Here is a 15,414-nt window from a genome sequence, read left to right as displayed (position 1 = left end):
GAGGAATCAATATGACATAAAGTTTCTCACTCACTTACATTCATACTTTTTCTTTTTTCTAAATAAAAACCCCTGTCTGTATGATTGAATGCCATTAGGGACTTTGTAATGTATTATCTTGTGCATGTATTGGACCTGCTCCTGACGTGTGTGTGTGTGTGTGTGTGTGTGTGTGTGTGTGTGTGTGTGTGTGTGTGTGTGTGTGTGTGTGTGTGTGTGTGTGTGTGTGTGTGTGTGTGTGTGTAGGCTGGCAGAAATGACTGGTTGTGCCAGATGTGTCCGTGTGTGTGCCTGCCTGCCTGCCTCTCTCCCTGGAGAAAGCTCAGGCACTCAAGAGCCAACCTCAGCTCCCAGCCCCAGCTCACCTGTGCAAAGTTAAGTTCAGCCCTTTTTTCCACCTTTTCCTTCCCTCTCTCCCTCCCTCTTCTCTCTGTACACTCTCTCTCTTTTTATACCTCACTCTTTCTCTCTTTGGATTCTCCTTCTTTCTCGATCGCTCACTCACTCACTCACTCACCTCTCTCTCTCTCTCTCTCTCTCTCTCTCTCTCTCTCTCTCTCTCTCTCTCTCTCTCTCTCTCTCTCTCTCTCTCTCTCTCTCTCTCTGATGCAGAAGTAAACAGTCTGGTTCTAGTCACCCTGTCTGATTTTGCATGTTCCGCAGCAGTAGTGTGGCCAGTGCTGCACTGTTGCAGCCCTCCTCGCCCGCCTGCCTTGCCTGCTTGCCTTGCCTGCCTGCTTAGTTTAGCCTCCTCTGACTGCCCTGCTCGCCTGCCTGCCTTGCCTGCTTGCCTTGCCTGCCTGCTTAGTTTAGCCTCCTCTGACTGCCCTGCTCGCCTGCCTGGCTGACTCCCTGCTTGCCTGCCCTCCTTGCCTGCCTGCCTTCCTTGCCTGCCTGCCTGTCTGCTACTTTACTCTACTTAGTCTTCAAGCCTCCACTTCACTTTACTTTACTCCACTTTGCTCCACTCTGCTCTATGCTCCTGCTGTCCCACAGCTGATTGCAAAGAGTCAGGATCTCTCTCTACTCTCTCTCTCTCTCTCTCTTGCGCGCCCGCTCTCTCCACTTTTCCGCCCGCCGTCATTAATGCCAAACACATGTTGCCTGTCCCAGCCCCTCCGCACTCACCAACTCGCCAACCCACCCACCCACCGTCACGGCAACGCCAGCCCACCACTCCTTTTTTTGCTCCGTGGAGAGTGGCTGCGAGATAAAGGGGTGTAGCAACTAAGGGGAACCCTTCCACCGCCCCTGCCCCAATCCCACCCCCAAAACACTTGCATACAAGCGTGTGCACACACACACACACACACACACACACACACACACACACACACACACACACACACACACACACACACACACACACACACACACCTTCTCATGTAGCAGCACATCAATAGCTCCCAACAGCATTCTGACGAGTAAAGTAACGCTGTGTTACAGTGAGAAGAACATATCGCTATATGGGCTTCAGGAAATGTTTGAATTATCAAGATGTCCTGTCCTTTGATCACCTGGGCATATATGTTATACGTTATATTTAGGTCATATATGTTTTCGCTCCCTTTGTCAAACTGGCTAGAATTACCCAAAGTCTCCATGTGGATAACAAAATAAGCAATAATATTCTTCCAGAAAAAAAAATCAATGTTAGATCTTAGTTGCCATGGTGTCTGACATTTTGGTCACCACTGCATGTTTTGTGCATTAATGTAGCTGTCATATACTGAAGTTGAATCAAGGTCGCTATTGTGCAGACAAAACACAGAAGCTACCACCACATCATCGTCTGACCTGACGCAAATTTTGCCATCGCTCCAATATGTGCTTAGGCAAATGGTAGACCATGAGAAAACAAAGTGAATTGCATGAAGGAATTATCAGGAAAGCCTGTTCAATCATACTCTGTGGAACAGAAACACACATAATCCCTATCCTTACACACACACACACACACATACACACGCGATGGACACGCACACACAAACATGGAACCACCCTCCGACATAGCACACACATACTAGCCCATCACGACACCCCGTTCCCCCTGCAAAGCATGCATTATGTGAACACACGTGCGCACACGCGCACACACGCACACACGCAACCGCTAACACTGAGGTGAGGGTCCCTTTTGCTCCAATCTGAAAATATGTGCATATATACAAACTTCCCTGCTGTGCACATATTTGTACACACACACACACACACACACACACACATACGTGTGCCACGACAGAGCACACGTGTCAGAGCCCACGACACAGTGCTGCTGAGCTAGCCTTTGACATGCTACACGTTCCTCTTCTTTTTGCCTGTTGTTTTTAGGCTGAAGTGCTTGGCTGTCTGAATGTTCGTGCCTTTGGAAAAGGCCACAATGCTAAAAATTGTCTTTATAAGAAACAATAACTTCAATACCAGATGTTGTTGTACATTTTTGTACATGGACCATGGTTGAAAAAAATATGGAGGTCCTTCACAGTGTATATTTTAAAATAAATTGGTCACACATCCATGTATAGACCTTCGAAACAGGGCATGCAAGTTGTGCTTCATGACCCCAGTGCACAAAGGCACAACTTGTTTGATTCACACAACTGTTTATGTGCAAGGCAGCCTTCATCAGCAAATTAAGGTGAATGAGTCTGAACAGTATACCTTCAAGTAAACGCTTTTAACATTAACCGTACTTGAATCAGAATCAGACCCATTTTCACCTGTACAGCAGGGATAAATATTTGTAAACGAGTATTTTGTCAGTCGCATAAGGAATTGATGAAGAAAATCAGCTGAACATTTCAGTGGAAAAACGAAACATTAAGACAAGCAGCCATACTTTTTTTCAACCATCCCTTCTTTCATTTCCCCTTTTCACACGGTTATCAGTATTCGCATATATACAGCTGCAGAGTTCTGGGCCAGTAATACAAAAAAAGACAATAAACTGGTTTGGGAAGCACCCACCTATCCTATCCCATCCTTTTCACTCCAACTACTGTATCCTTCCCCCACCCAAGCAGAGCAGTAGACTGCAACGGCCCTTGTGTGTGTGTGTGTGTGTGTGTGTGTGTGTGTGTGTGTGTGTGTGTGTGTGTGTGTGTGTGTGTGTGTGTGTGTAGTGCAGCGAGCGCGCTTCATCACCGGCAGGCTGGGGTGCCATCAGCCCTGGAGCAACGGTCCGTGACCACCGCAGCCAGTGGTGAAGGGGGGAGACGAGAGGGAGAGGGAGGCGCAGAGGTTTCCAAGTCAAATTAGGAGGCTCTTTTTTCCTTAAGCGCCCTCGGAGGCTTTAGTGATACCCTCGCATAGACACAGATTCAGCCCTTGCTCTTCCGCCCACTGCCTGTATCTTTTCCCAATTCTTTTATGTTTGTATAATCAGGTGGTGAGATGACGATGAAATCATTTTTTTAAAAATGATTAAATTGGAGCATCATTTGTCGCATCATTTGAGCAGCATTTGTTTCAGGTGTTAGAGGCGACTCATTTGGGCATCATTTGGAAGGCAAACAAAGGTGCGCGCGTGCAGATGTACAGTATGCATAATTTTGTGTATTTGCCGCTGTGGTCGGCTTGGCCGTGGTTGTAGACACAGGCTCTCATCGATATTCAGCCCTTGTGTCAACAGCCAGGTCACCTTGCCCCACCACAGGCAAATCAGCTGAATGCCTGGTGTCAGTTTAAAGAGAGATTATTTAAAAAGGTCTATATTATTATTATCACCATAGTGTATCACATTGTCAGGCCTGATTAAAGAAAATTGTGAGGCTAAAACTTTGGCACTTTTTGAAATAAGAATAACCTAATATTCTCAATGTTTTCATTCTTGAAAGCAGACCCTGATCCTGAATACCAACAGCCCTGAATACCATCAGCATGCATTACACTTAATAGCCCCCAATAGAACAGACACACTGCTAGATAAGACTCTCCACAGATTTTTACTTTCTATGAACAGCTCATAGAATATGGCCTCTCATGGCCGCCATATGTGTTCTATCTTCTTAGGATTTTGTACTTTAATGTGTTTTATATTATAAACATATTTTATATGTTTTGTTTCTGCTGTGAGCTGCATAAAAAAACTACAAAATATTAGCTGTGTCAAAGTGTAGTCAGTGATCCAAAATATTGGTATTGTTTAGGGCATATTTCTGCATATTTCTTCACTCACATACTTGAAGAAACCAAAGCGTGTATGCTTTATTATTCTATGTCTTTGTGATTATTATCCTTTGTAATGTGAATAATTAAATCTGATTTTACAATTGATAATAGCATTTTTTTGTTGTTGTTAGAATTCGTATTTCCTTATATGGGTGTGTTTTTGAATACACCACACCCAGACGTCAACACAATGAGGAAAGCACTCCTTGACAACATTACAAGATGGTCCACACAAGTTGTACATTTCTTTTCTGTCACACATCCTTTTAATCAGATACATTCAGTTTTAACTGTGCAACATCCGAACTGTGCAGATTCTTTCTTTTTTTTACTGCCCGCGCTGTAGCTTGACACACAAAGGGTTGAACAAGAACAAAAAAAAAAAAAAACCTGGTCACGCGTTTTTTTTTTTAAACAAATAATTCCCAGCATGCATCTGAGGCAGCGTCTCTCGATGGTGGTCATTGCACTGTGTTCGACGTACCATACAGTCTAATAATAAATAAGGAGCATAAAACTTCTGACAGAGGCACTCTCCATTCGAACTCTTCATTTTAAAGGTGTAGAGTAAATTGGCTGTTTTCGCTTGCCTTTTTCTCTAACAAAAAGTAACAAACAAAAGCCAAAAAAAATGACTGAAAACACAAGCAAACTGTTCAACACAACCCTGAAAACGTGTGAAAAAAAATGCAAACATGACCATTGTTGTCGATATATACTACCTGTAAAAATGTAAGTACTCAAAACTTCCACTAATTTCCAGATAAAACCATTTGCAGAGACAAGAGGACAACAAACAAAGTTTACAACAACAAAAACAAGACTGGCATAATTAAAAAAAAAGAAATGGCAGACCATTTCATGAGGCTGTCCATTGTCCCTCGTAAGTGTCAGAAAGCACAGCCTGTCTGCGCCTTTACGAAACAAGAAGGACCCGTGGTCCTGTCGCCTTTTTAGCTGCAGGGGCGACAACGGTCCGACTCCTTCCGCGTTACTGACCCAGCACACTAGCCGCCAAACCAGTGGTGTGCCGCTCTTATCTCACCTCCCCACCCCCCAAATATCTTATAAATAAACCCACTGACCGACCAGCAACGTGCTCCACAGTCTAGGCGGTTGCCATTCTGTCTGCCGTCTGTGACGTGAGGAGGAGGACACTGCAGCTTTTTCGATGTGATCGGCACCATGTCCTTAACCCCTTCCCGCTCCATCTCTCTCTCGCTGCTCTTCCTCCTCCTCCTCCTCCCCCTCTTCCTCCTCCTCTTCTGCTCTCCTCTGATGCCCCCTCCTAGCTTCCTCCGTTGTCAGCGCGCGAGAGCGGTGGTGAGCGGATGGTGGAGGTGGTGTGAGTGGTGATGGGGGTGGTTGAGGTGCTGCTGCGTGGCGTGGTAGTGGTCGTGGTGGTAGTGGTCTCGACCGGCCGCCATCATTGCCATGGTGCTGCTGCTGGTGGTGGTGTTGAAGGTCTTGAGGGCCAGGGGGACGGCCACCAGGCTGGCGTCACAGCTGCGGGGACAGGGAGCACTGCCATTGGGCGGCGGCCATGTGGGGCCGGTCGCATAGGCCGACGTGGTGGCGCTGCACGCCGTGTAGGGTGACGCTGGGGTGGTTGGGTGGCAGCGAGGGGTGCTGGGCACTGTGACATAGCTGCTCGCTGTGGGCAAGCCACTCGGCGTCTAGACGAAGGAGAAAAAGCATGGGAAATGGGGTGGGGTAGGGGTGGAGTGTGAAAGAGAACGAGAGAAGGAGAAAGAGAGAAGGGTATAGGGGAAGGGTGGAGATAGTGAACAGCAGGGTGAGGGAAGGGTGGAGAAAGAGACAGAAGAGATGGTGGACAGAGGTATTTATGGTATGGAAAAATAAACTTGCCTTGGTCTGTAAGCAACACACACACACACACACACACACACACACACACACACACACACACACACACACACACAAAGCTAAAAACGTGGCCTCCCCCTCCACCCCCAAAACCTTTGCTTTTGGCGTCATCCTTAAACATAACACATGACAGAGCACAACTCTGCATCAAGCCAATAACAGCACTGAGGTTGGGGGGTTGGCAGACACAAGAGAGAGAAATTGCGAAAGAGAGAAAAGATATGGAGTGGGGAGAACACAGCTGGATTGGGGGGGGGCAGGCTGAGAGAGACAGAAAGAGGTAGAAACAGAAGGAGAGATGGAGGAAGAGAGAGAGAGAGTAGGAGGGAAGTGACGTGAAGAAGAGTCATTGAGAAAGACAGAACATACCATAAGAGATGTGAGGAAATGTGAAAGAGGAGAGAACAGATGGAATGCCAGTAACCGTCTGGCAGAAGGACGGTTTTTCTTCTTCTTTTTTTCTGTTTCTTTTTCCTCTTTCTTTTTTTTTTTTTGCTTGGGCCATAGAGGAATCTGGCTGCGCAGAGAGAAAAGATGTCCATCTGGGTGGTCTCTCTCTGACTACCGAAAATGGCTTCCACAGATGAAATCTTTTCTGTTCCTGTGACGCACTTTTCAGCCGAGTGTGCTATCTCGGCACTCTGACCCGAGCGCTCACCCCTGCAGTGGTGCCACCGAGTACACATGACAGTGTGTGTGTGTGTGTGTGTGTGTGTGTGTGCGTGTGTACCTGTGTGTGTGAACACTTGTATGCAAGTGTGTGTGTGTGTGTGTGTGAACACACTTGTGTGTGCTTGGTATATCAAGCATCTGCCAAATGATTTGGAAACTTGGTGAATTTTGACACTTTAAATGCCAAATTGAGCACAGCCATGGAATGATTTTTAAATGTGCTATGTTTAACTCCAATTGAATTATTAGGTTATTATTAAATGCAGCATGGTTAAGCAATTTGGTTGTTTTCCATTTACCAATTACGGCTTCCGAAAAAAAGTGCAAACATAATGCCATGTTCATAATTCTGGACTAATTGTCCCAGAGTGTTCTCACTGCATTTCTTCATGCGGAGTTGGCAAAATAATATTATATGAGGCATATTGTTTGCATGGATATTTTGCACAACTAGAAAAAGATTTGTGACATAAAGCATACTCTTATCTGAAACAAAGCACTCCTGTGATAGAGAGCTGTCATACACAACTGAGGAGAATCAATATCCCATTTTTACATGGAGGTCTCATATTTCACTTATTTATCAGTGCTCATTGAAAAAAAAAATCTTAATCATTACAGTAATGATTCTTAACCATTCCTTCTTAAATCTCACATGACCTTGAACATTTTAAATAGTGACTCTTTCTATAGCTTTCGCAGATACAACGGCATATTCATTAATGTCCGTCTGAGCAAGCATGTCATAATAGTTCATATGAGGACTCCTTCATAGCCAACTCACAAGTAAACCAGTGAGGTCAAAGCAACACGACACGCATTGCTGAGGTGATGCTGCATCTGATGCGCCATAGAATTAGGCCTATGGTCTTCTATTGTGTACGGATAGACACTCTTTAACCTCCCCTTTGGCGAAAGGAGATATTCCATATTTTCTGAGTAATCTGACAGCAAGTCACGTTGTTTATTTTAACACATTCTAAAGCCCGCATGGCAAGCCGAAGTGAAGCATGGTTGTCCACCTGCGGGTCTCCAAGTTACCAAAGATGCGCCCGACGGCATGCGCAACTTGGTTCTCATGGGTTTGCTTTGGCTCGCATAACAGCGATATAATATTTGTTCTAACTGCCCTTCGTCAGAAAAGAGCTGTCATTTTGGCCTTCAGCTTTGTGGTGAAAGAAGGATGGTTATTCTCATTTTCTGCGGTAACACCGTTCAACGGTTTTACGTTGATGAATTGTAGGGTGAAGTGGCGATACTCCTGACTTATTTAAACGCCATTTGGTGTGGCTCGCTTCAGCCTAAAATGGAAGTATGATACGAGTTAAACGATTTAAACTCTCTGCCATGATGTTGATTTTGAGGAGTGAGGCCTATACTCAATTCCCATTTCTAACCAAGTTCATGGCTAGCCAATATTTCGCTTAGGCCTACTCTTAACTCATACAGTAGACCAACAGTGTGCTCAGTGTAAGAGTTTTATATCACAGCCTATTTGTAATAATATAACAAGACCAAGCAAATCGATGTTTACTGTATGCGTTAAAGAAAAAAAGTCTTGCCGAGGTCAACCCAATATTTGAAAGGTCGTCTGGCCTTGTGTCTTGTGTTTGTGTTGAAGACTGGTATTAATACACTTTGATTTCCCCAAACATCCCACTATGAAGGATTAGCGTGTGCTTAAAGTCGGCATCTGTTACAAGCCCTGGCAACTGCTGACGGAGATCAAGATCCCTCTGTTCCGTGGAGTAGCCGACTAGAGTCACGACACTTCCATGCGTAATGTATGAGACGCACCAGCCGAAATCGCCGGTGGTAGCCTACTCCACCCTTCTCTGACTGACCGTTTGGAATGAAACGACCGCCAAGACGGTGTTTGGCCGTGGCCTCATCACCCAATCTATCGCCTTTACGCCACAACCAGACTCCTACATGTGTTGCGCAAGGAGTCCTCTGATTGCACGCTCCGTGTCATCCAAGAGCAACAACGAAAACAAAACACAAACATTTTTTCACACTCACGTTTTGCAGAAAAGACACGCGTGCGCGCACAGACGCACACACACATATTGCTGATCAATTATCCGTGTAAACTGACAACTTTCCATCAGCAAACATTGTGTAATGTTTACTTGTCTATTAACAAGGCCTATTTGACATTTCTGTGAAGGTCGCTTAAAACTTGCAGAAACGTGATCAGGTAGGCATAAGAGCTGCGTTAAATTTAACTAGAATATTCCCCAGATAATGAAACGTGCCAGGTTTTTTTCGTCAACGATTTAAGATGAAAATAATTATGGCATAATATTTCGAACAGGCCAAAAACATTCCACCGTTTTCATTTTTTTATTATTATTTTTACACATAAAGACAACAACGGTAAATTGTCGAAGCCTCAGCTCTTAGTGCGTTTTATAATATTTGCATTAAATACAACATGCATGACATAGGCCTACGTTCTTTTCATTTCTGACAGAAATAGGCTACAATAATAAAGGCCCAGTATTTTGTCAAATATCTTACTAGGCCTACAAGATGACCATTGGTGCATAGGCCAATATCAGGCCTATACACTGTACATAACAATCAGGAAAAACATCATCGTGAACAGTATGCTATGGCCTAAACAGCCTACAGCTCTATTTCAGTAAAAAATGGGAGTCATTCTACGTGTACAGATTGCGAACACAACTCAGATACAGTCCACCCAAAATACCACCATCATGGCATGTTCAAGTTATGTAGGCCTACTAGGAACACGATGGGAGAGCTGAGCAATAAATAATTTATTTCTCCCCCGCGACAGTGATCAATATGTAAACCACAGGCCTACTGGCCAATTGGTAAGATAGGCCTATGCGTTATAATAATCAATTAAATAGTTGACAGCCAAATTAATAGGTCTATAGGAGGCGAAATTGCCATTAAAATGTTTGGATTTCAGATGGTCAGTGTCTGGTTCTCGCAGCGACAAACAAAAAAAATGAAAATGACTATTAAAAAAAAAAAAAAAAAAAAAAAAACAACGTTCATTGGCAGTGCAATTTACAATTCAATTGCTGAAATGTCCCGACGTTCGTGTGGGGCCTAGCCTACTTCTTGCTTGATTTCTTTTTTTTTTCAATTGCAAATCCGGTTAATGCATTTGTCTTTTTTCGCGAAATCTTTTCTACAATATCTAAGACGACTCTCTCGGATCGCCAAGGATGTGACTCACGTGCAAACAATAAAAGATATGGGCCATCATAATCTCTTAATTGTGTGGCATAAAATTTAAATTAGTGGGCCGTCTTTTAAAAATCGTTTTGCCTCACGATTATGCTCTTGAACAAAACGAAGAAAATATGGGCTACGGCCCAAATAGGCCTACTCTGAATTTTGTACAACATCAGGGTTCACTTATGTAGGCTTAGATTTTTCTAATATTAAATCTGTCCGAAACATGAAAAAGGATGATCCAAAGGCCTTACTCCTTGAGGGTAGCCAAATGGTTAGAACTACAGCTCACTCTTACGCGCGTGCACTACAAAGCTCGTATGCGCGCGCGTTCTCAGACACACACACGCGCGCGCGCGCGCGCACACACACACACACACACACACACACACACACACACACACACACACACACACACACACGGACGATGACATGCTACTTTTGACGGACTGCGTGATCAATGGAACATCCGGAGCAGTAAGACGCGGTCCGACAAACTATCTTCAGAATCTGTCACGGTCACTTGTTAATTTCTCGGGCCTACTGGAAGGTCAAAACAGGAGTGCAAACAAAAGGAAATCACCACAGAACATGTTGGCTTTCTATACAAAACTTGGAGAGGAAAAAACGTAAAAAGGGGAGGGGTCAACTGAGTCAAGATGATGTGATCTCTTACATTTTACCTGTGTGAATTCGGAGTCTAAGTGGGCCTTATCCACTCCATTGACTAGTAGAGCGTTGCTTGGCGGAAAATTACTCCTGTTTATAGTGTTCCATTCCTCTAGTTTGGCGCTGGGAAACGAAGGACTGTCACTTACTGGGAGCAAAACAAACAAAAAACAGGGAAGAGAGAGAGGGGAAAGTCAGGAAAGGAGGGACAAGAGCTGTGCAGAAGTGACCATACCTTCAGAAGGCTCATGCGTCAAAACAATAGACTGTTCTGGATTATCCAGAAGACTGGCTTCGATTTAGTTGCAATTCCTTTAAGCATGTTATGTATGGATTGTTTACAAAAAATAATGGAACACACTTGAATATTAATAGGCATCAAGTGTCGTTGGTTATGCGGACCTATCTTTTTTTACCCGCAGGAAAAAAATGATAACGTTGTGCGAATAGCGTTCTCTTTTGGGGAAAAATACTAAGTAAAAAGCGTGATGCTATATAGTTTTCTGTCAGAGAAAACTATAAGGAGAGAAGACCATGCGAATGCATATATACAGGCTGTGCCTAAATGTCTCTGTGTGTATGAAAGAAAATGTGTAGCCTATGTGTGTATGCCTGGCGATGCTGATCAAAAAAGCACGCTGCGCTGGACAGTGGAATGCAGTAAGACGATTCTTTCCTGTAATGACCAAGAACATTTACCCGACTTCTTCCTGTGGGAAACAAATTAGATTTTCTCTAACCGTTTCCCCTTTTGAGCGTGATGGATATTATATTATACACGGTCCCTAAGACTGAAATTGAAAAAGCAAGCCCACCAGTGTTGTAACATGAGAAGGCCCTCTGTAGTGTATGATGTTTTCACCCTTCAGAAAAGTCTTTTGACGCTTTAGGGAAAAAAATAATACATTATCTAGGTGTAAAATACCGAGTTTCTCGTGTATAATTTAGAGTTTTGTGTTTATTATAGAATGATAGGCCTACCATACGCAACAAAGTCATCTGCTTCAAAAGAAAAAAAATACTACTGCTGTGAAGTTTTGACGCAGACGTCAATGAAATGGTCCAGTGCGTTCGCGTGCGTTGGACAGAAAGCACGACAAAAGAGTGACAGAGGGAACGAGATTGTGTGTGTTTCAGACAGAATGTGCTAGGGAGAAAGAGAGAGATTTCAAAGAGCTGACCACCTTGGGCTATTCTAGCATTAAATGACTTCGATCAGTTTAGGAAACATGTTGGGTTAATTATGTAATTGCCTGTTATTGTTATCCTGTCTGTCATACTTGTGTTGAATTGTCCGATTCAATCGCCATTTGTATTAAACTTATTTATTTCTTTTTTCCCCAAAGGACTCAGAAATGGTGAAGTCATTGCAAAAGCTGCAAGGACTCGCGCCATCGCGTGTACATTGTACTTTATTTCGGCTTTCAAAACCTACTGCAGACATCTGTTAATAATTTAGAAATGCATAAATTGTTTATAAAGACCCCTCTCAGAACATGTTCCCCGCTAAGATTTTCTTATTCTGTACGAATCTCGCCGTGGCTTTTCAAAAAAGAGGGCTAAAGTGATGTTGTTTAGATTGGGTTAAGTTGAAACATGGAATGACTGTGGCCTCCCTGTCTATTGAAACGAGCATGTTACTGCACGGCGAAATCTGGCAGCTGAGACGAGCAATGGGCCTGTACAGCCGCTGAATGACTGTGGATCTACAGACCTAAAGCAAACAAAAGCGAGTAGCCTATACAAAAGTTCAAAAAAGACGTTTAGAATAGGTGGTGAGGATACTAGAAGTATGAAATATAACACGCGTAACTTAACCAACTCGATGTTTTGCGCCCACGGTACAGTCAAAGATTTGTAATGCTTTTTAAGATCAAGGCTTACAAGTTCAACCAAAGACCGGAGAAGAAAATAATGAGTATAACGTCTCCCTGTTTTTGCTGCCCCCTCATCAAACATGGCTGTCTGAAGCGTGTGAAAGCTACTCACTTTTGAAGGGGAAGCCAAGTTCGAATATGGCTGGCTTTGGTAAGGGCTTTGAAACACCTCATTTTGATTTCAGTTCATCTCCTCTCCGCTGAGCCGACCCTTCGTTATCCAACTAATATGCCACATCCGCTTCTTAATTATCACTGTGAGCCTCGAACCATATGTTTTAATGCAATAGCCTCAAACTACAGTAGGCCCACCACAACAATGATCCCTTCGGCTTCAGGAGTGCAACAAGAAGGCGACATAAATACTCCTTTCCAAGAGCTGTGCTTAGACCCAGTGTATGTTTTGATGGGGGAGAAAACGCCCTTGACTTTGACGTTCACGGTTGGGTGCAAAAGCTCTTGATATAGGCTATGCTAGCTATATGCCGAGTACAGACCTAAGCATTTCTGATAAATCACACCAAACAACGAGCCTAATATTAATGAGCAGCTATAGACAGCTAAAATACAACCTATAGCCGTCAACTACAAGCAAAAACGTCTTGGCACACTCATACACATACACACACACACACACACACACACACTGCCACCGCTTCTTTGGCTACCCACTGAAGTCAGTAAAAGAAGTGAGGCCTTTCTCCGTCATATACTTGTTTATAAACAGATAATAAATGCTTACTCTGTTGTTCCGTTATGGACCGAATGCCAAGTATGTCTGTGACAGAATGAGATGACGGCCATATCCTGTGCATTGCCATGTGTCCGGGCAGAGTTGGCATTCCTGGGGGTGTTGGTACTTTGGTCCCCGTGGCTGCGATGGGGGTTGGATATGAGTAGATATGGTTGTATGATAATGTCGGTTGTGTTTGGGGATGAGGCGTTTGTTTACTCGACTCATACTGGCTTTGTTGAGATAGGTTCCCTATTTTGTTGCGGAGAATCCGACTGATGGAGCTCACCGAAGGAAGGTTGAATTTATCGCACACCCCATCAGCCAAGAGTCTGTCCCGGATCTCCCAGGCGAAAATACCCGGGTCTCTTTGCTTGTAAGTCCGAATGTGTTTAACGACAGTTGGTGTGGTGACCCTCGGCTTGCTGCCTCCGATTGCTCCGGGAAGGATGGAGCCAGTCTCGTTGTACCGGGCCAGGATCTTGCTAACGCAGCCATGGGATACCCGGAGTTGTCTGCTGATATCACAAGGCCTGATACCCAACTGGGCAAGCTCCACGATCCGCAGCCGTATAGCGTTAGGTAGCGGTCTTCCGTTGACAAAAACGCCGCCTAGCTGGTTCACCTCCCCGAAGGCTGGCTCTGGAGAATCGGAGACATACAGAAAAGTAAATTCTGAGTGGAAGGGAACACAAGCCTATATGGTTTTGTTTGATTGATTCCTCCCATACACTATAAGCTGTCTGTCAATAGCCTACCAGGCTGTACGTTCTCGAAAGTCGAGATGTATTTCATATAGTTCACAGATGAATTACGCACCTCAACTCATCAAATTATTTACCATCAGTGAATTATGGTTACATTTTACAATACCCAAAACTTACCAAATCGATTAGGATTGCTAAATTACGCATCGTTGGTTATAGCGTCTCGCGTTCATAAATCACCTGAAATCGCGTTTGTAAGGGGGGAAATGCAATTTCCCCCGCAGTCGGAAACGTATATCGATGACCTAATAGTTTTGCATTAAATGGGCTATACCTTAGTTATAATGCGCGCGTGCCAAAATGATGCAAAAGCGATCTAAGTTAACAGTAGGCTACACTGCGTTACATCTAAAACAACAGAGCATGCTGAGGCGTTCTACTCACCCATTGCGTTGAGTCCTCCCGCAATTAGACAAATGTCGGAATTAGGACCCCTGACCAAGGCCGAGTCCAGTTTTGCCAGTCTCTGATGTCCAATCGAGTGAAAGATTTGCTTCGTGCGAAAGCAATAGTTACGATAGGGGGAAATTCTGCTTCTGTTTCCTGGTGGCAAGGAGAACTGCCTTACATTTCAGCCCACTCATCATGGGACGGACTTTCAAAACTTTTCTCCACTGTGAGCGACAGCCCTCCAATCAGGTCGTGGCGTCTCACCACCGAGCTTTCCTATTGGCCACGCTGTTTGACATGACATGTAGTGGCAGGGGCTTGCATGTCACCCTCTTTGTCATGTGAAGAGCCTTGTTATCCACATTCGAATCGAATTGGTTTACAGAATGGTAAGTTCATATAGCCTACAATTCTCACAAGCATACAGAATAAAATACATGGTGGTAATGAACTCTTTAGATAGGCTATAGTGTAGCCTGTCAAGTTGAAACTAACTCTTAATATTTTGCACATACTGATTTGAACCCACATTGTACAAAATGGGTAAAATTATGAAAACAATTTTGTAGCTTGGACCTGTTTATTACTAGCCTATTGATGCAAATGTTTTTGTTAAGCCAAATTGTCCCCAATGTCCACGACATGACTCATTAAAACAGCATAAACAGGGCAATAAAATGGCTTTGATATGGTGGAAAAGTCGTTTCATTTTGAGTTCATGAATACAAGATGCTATGTTCGACATCTTAAAACTGCAAAATATTACATTTAAATGTATGTGGGCCACACATAACATTTAAAGCCATCACTACCAGCATTGCGTTTTAGGAAAATACAAAGCTTGGCAAGACCAGGGCAAAGCATCGGTTATTGTACGAAATAAAGCCACATCGGTCAAGGAAAGAAACCATAACCCGTCACAAATATCACCTTTCATAGCCTAATCCTATTTGACCGATATAGAAACTGAAAGTCAAGAGAGCGTATTGTACTATCAGTAATGTTCTGCCTCGTGATCATCATAGCCATTTCA

General features: G+C 43.9%; 1 protein-coding gene across 1 annotated transcript; it reads right to left on the bottom strand.

Moving 5' to 3' along the window:
• Positions 1–4,406: 4,406 nt before the first annotated feature.
• pax9 (paired box 9) lies at positions 4,407–14,537 on the bottom strand. Its single transcript, XM_063184592.1, has 4 exons — positions 14,376–14,537; positions 13,234–13,866; positions 10,629–10,762; positions 4,407–5,846 (listed from the first exon to the last, which is right to left on the bottom strand). The coding sequence occupies exons 1-4, from the start codon at positions 14,377–14,379 to the stop codon at positions 5,475–5,477; spliced, it is 1,143 nt and encodes a 380-aa protein (XP_063040662.1). The 5' UTR covers positions 14,380–14,537; the 3' UTR covers positions 4,407–5,474.
• Between the last annotated feature and the right edge of the window lie 877 nt (positions 14,538–15,414).

The sequence above is a fragment of the Engraulis encrasicolus genome, chromosome 19 (assembly GCF_034702125.1).
Source record: "Engraulis encrasicolus isolate BLACKSEA-1 chromosome 19, IST_EnEncr_1.0, whole genome shotgun sequence".
Taxonomy (NCBI): domain Eukaryota; kingdom Metazoa; phylum Chordata; class Actinopteri; order Clupeiformes; family Engraulidae; genus Engraulis; species Engraulis encrasicolus.
Note: the sequence above shows the minus strand (reverse complement) of the source record. Positions and strands in the feature narration are given on the sequence as shown.

Excerpts from the sequence above, each read along its gene's own strand:
- pax9 (XM_063184592.1), bottom strand. Across the intron at positions 10,763-13,233 it reads GTCCATAACGGAACAACAGA|TAAGTGACAGTCCTTCGTTT; the intron begins GTAAGCATTTAT and ends TTTTGCTCCCAG. Across the intron at positions 5,847-10,628 it reads TAGACTCCGAATTCACACAG|ACGCCGAGTGGCTTGCCCAC; the intron begins GTAAAATGTAAG and ends TCCTTCGTCTAG.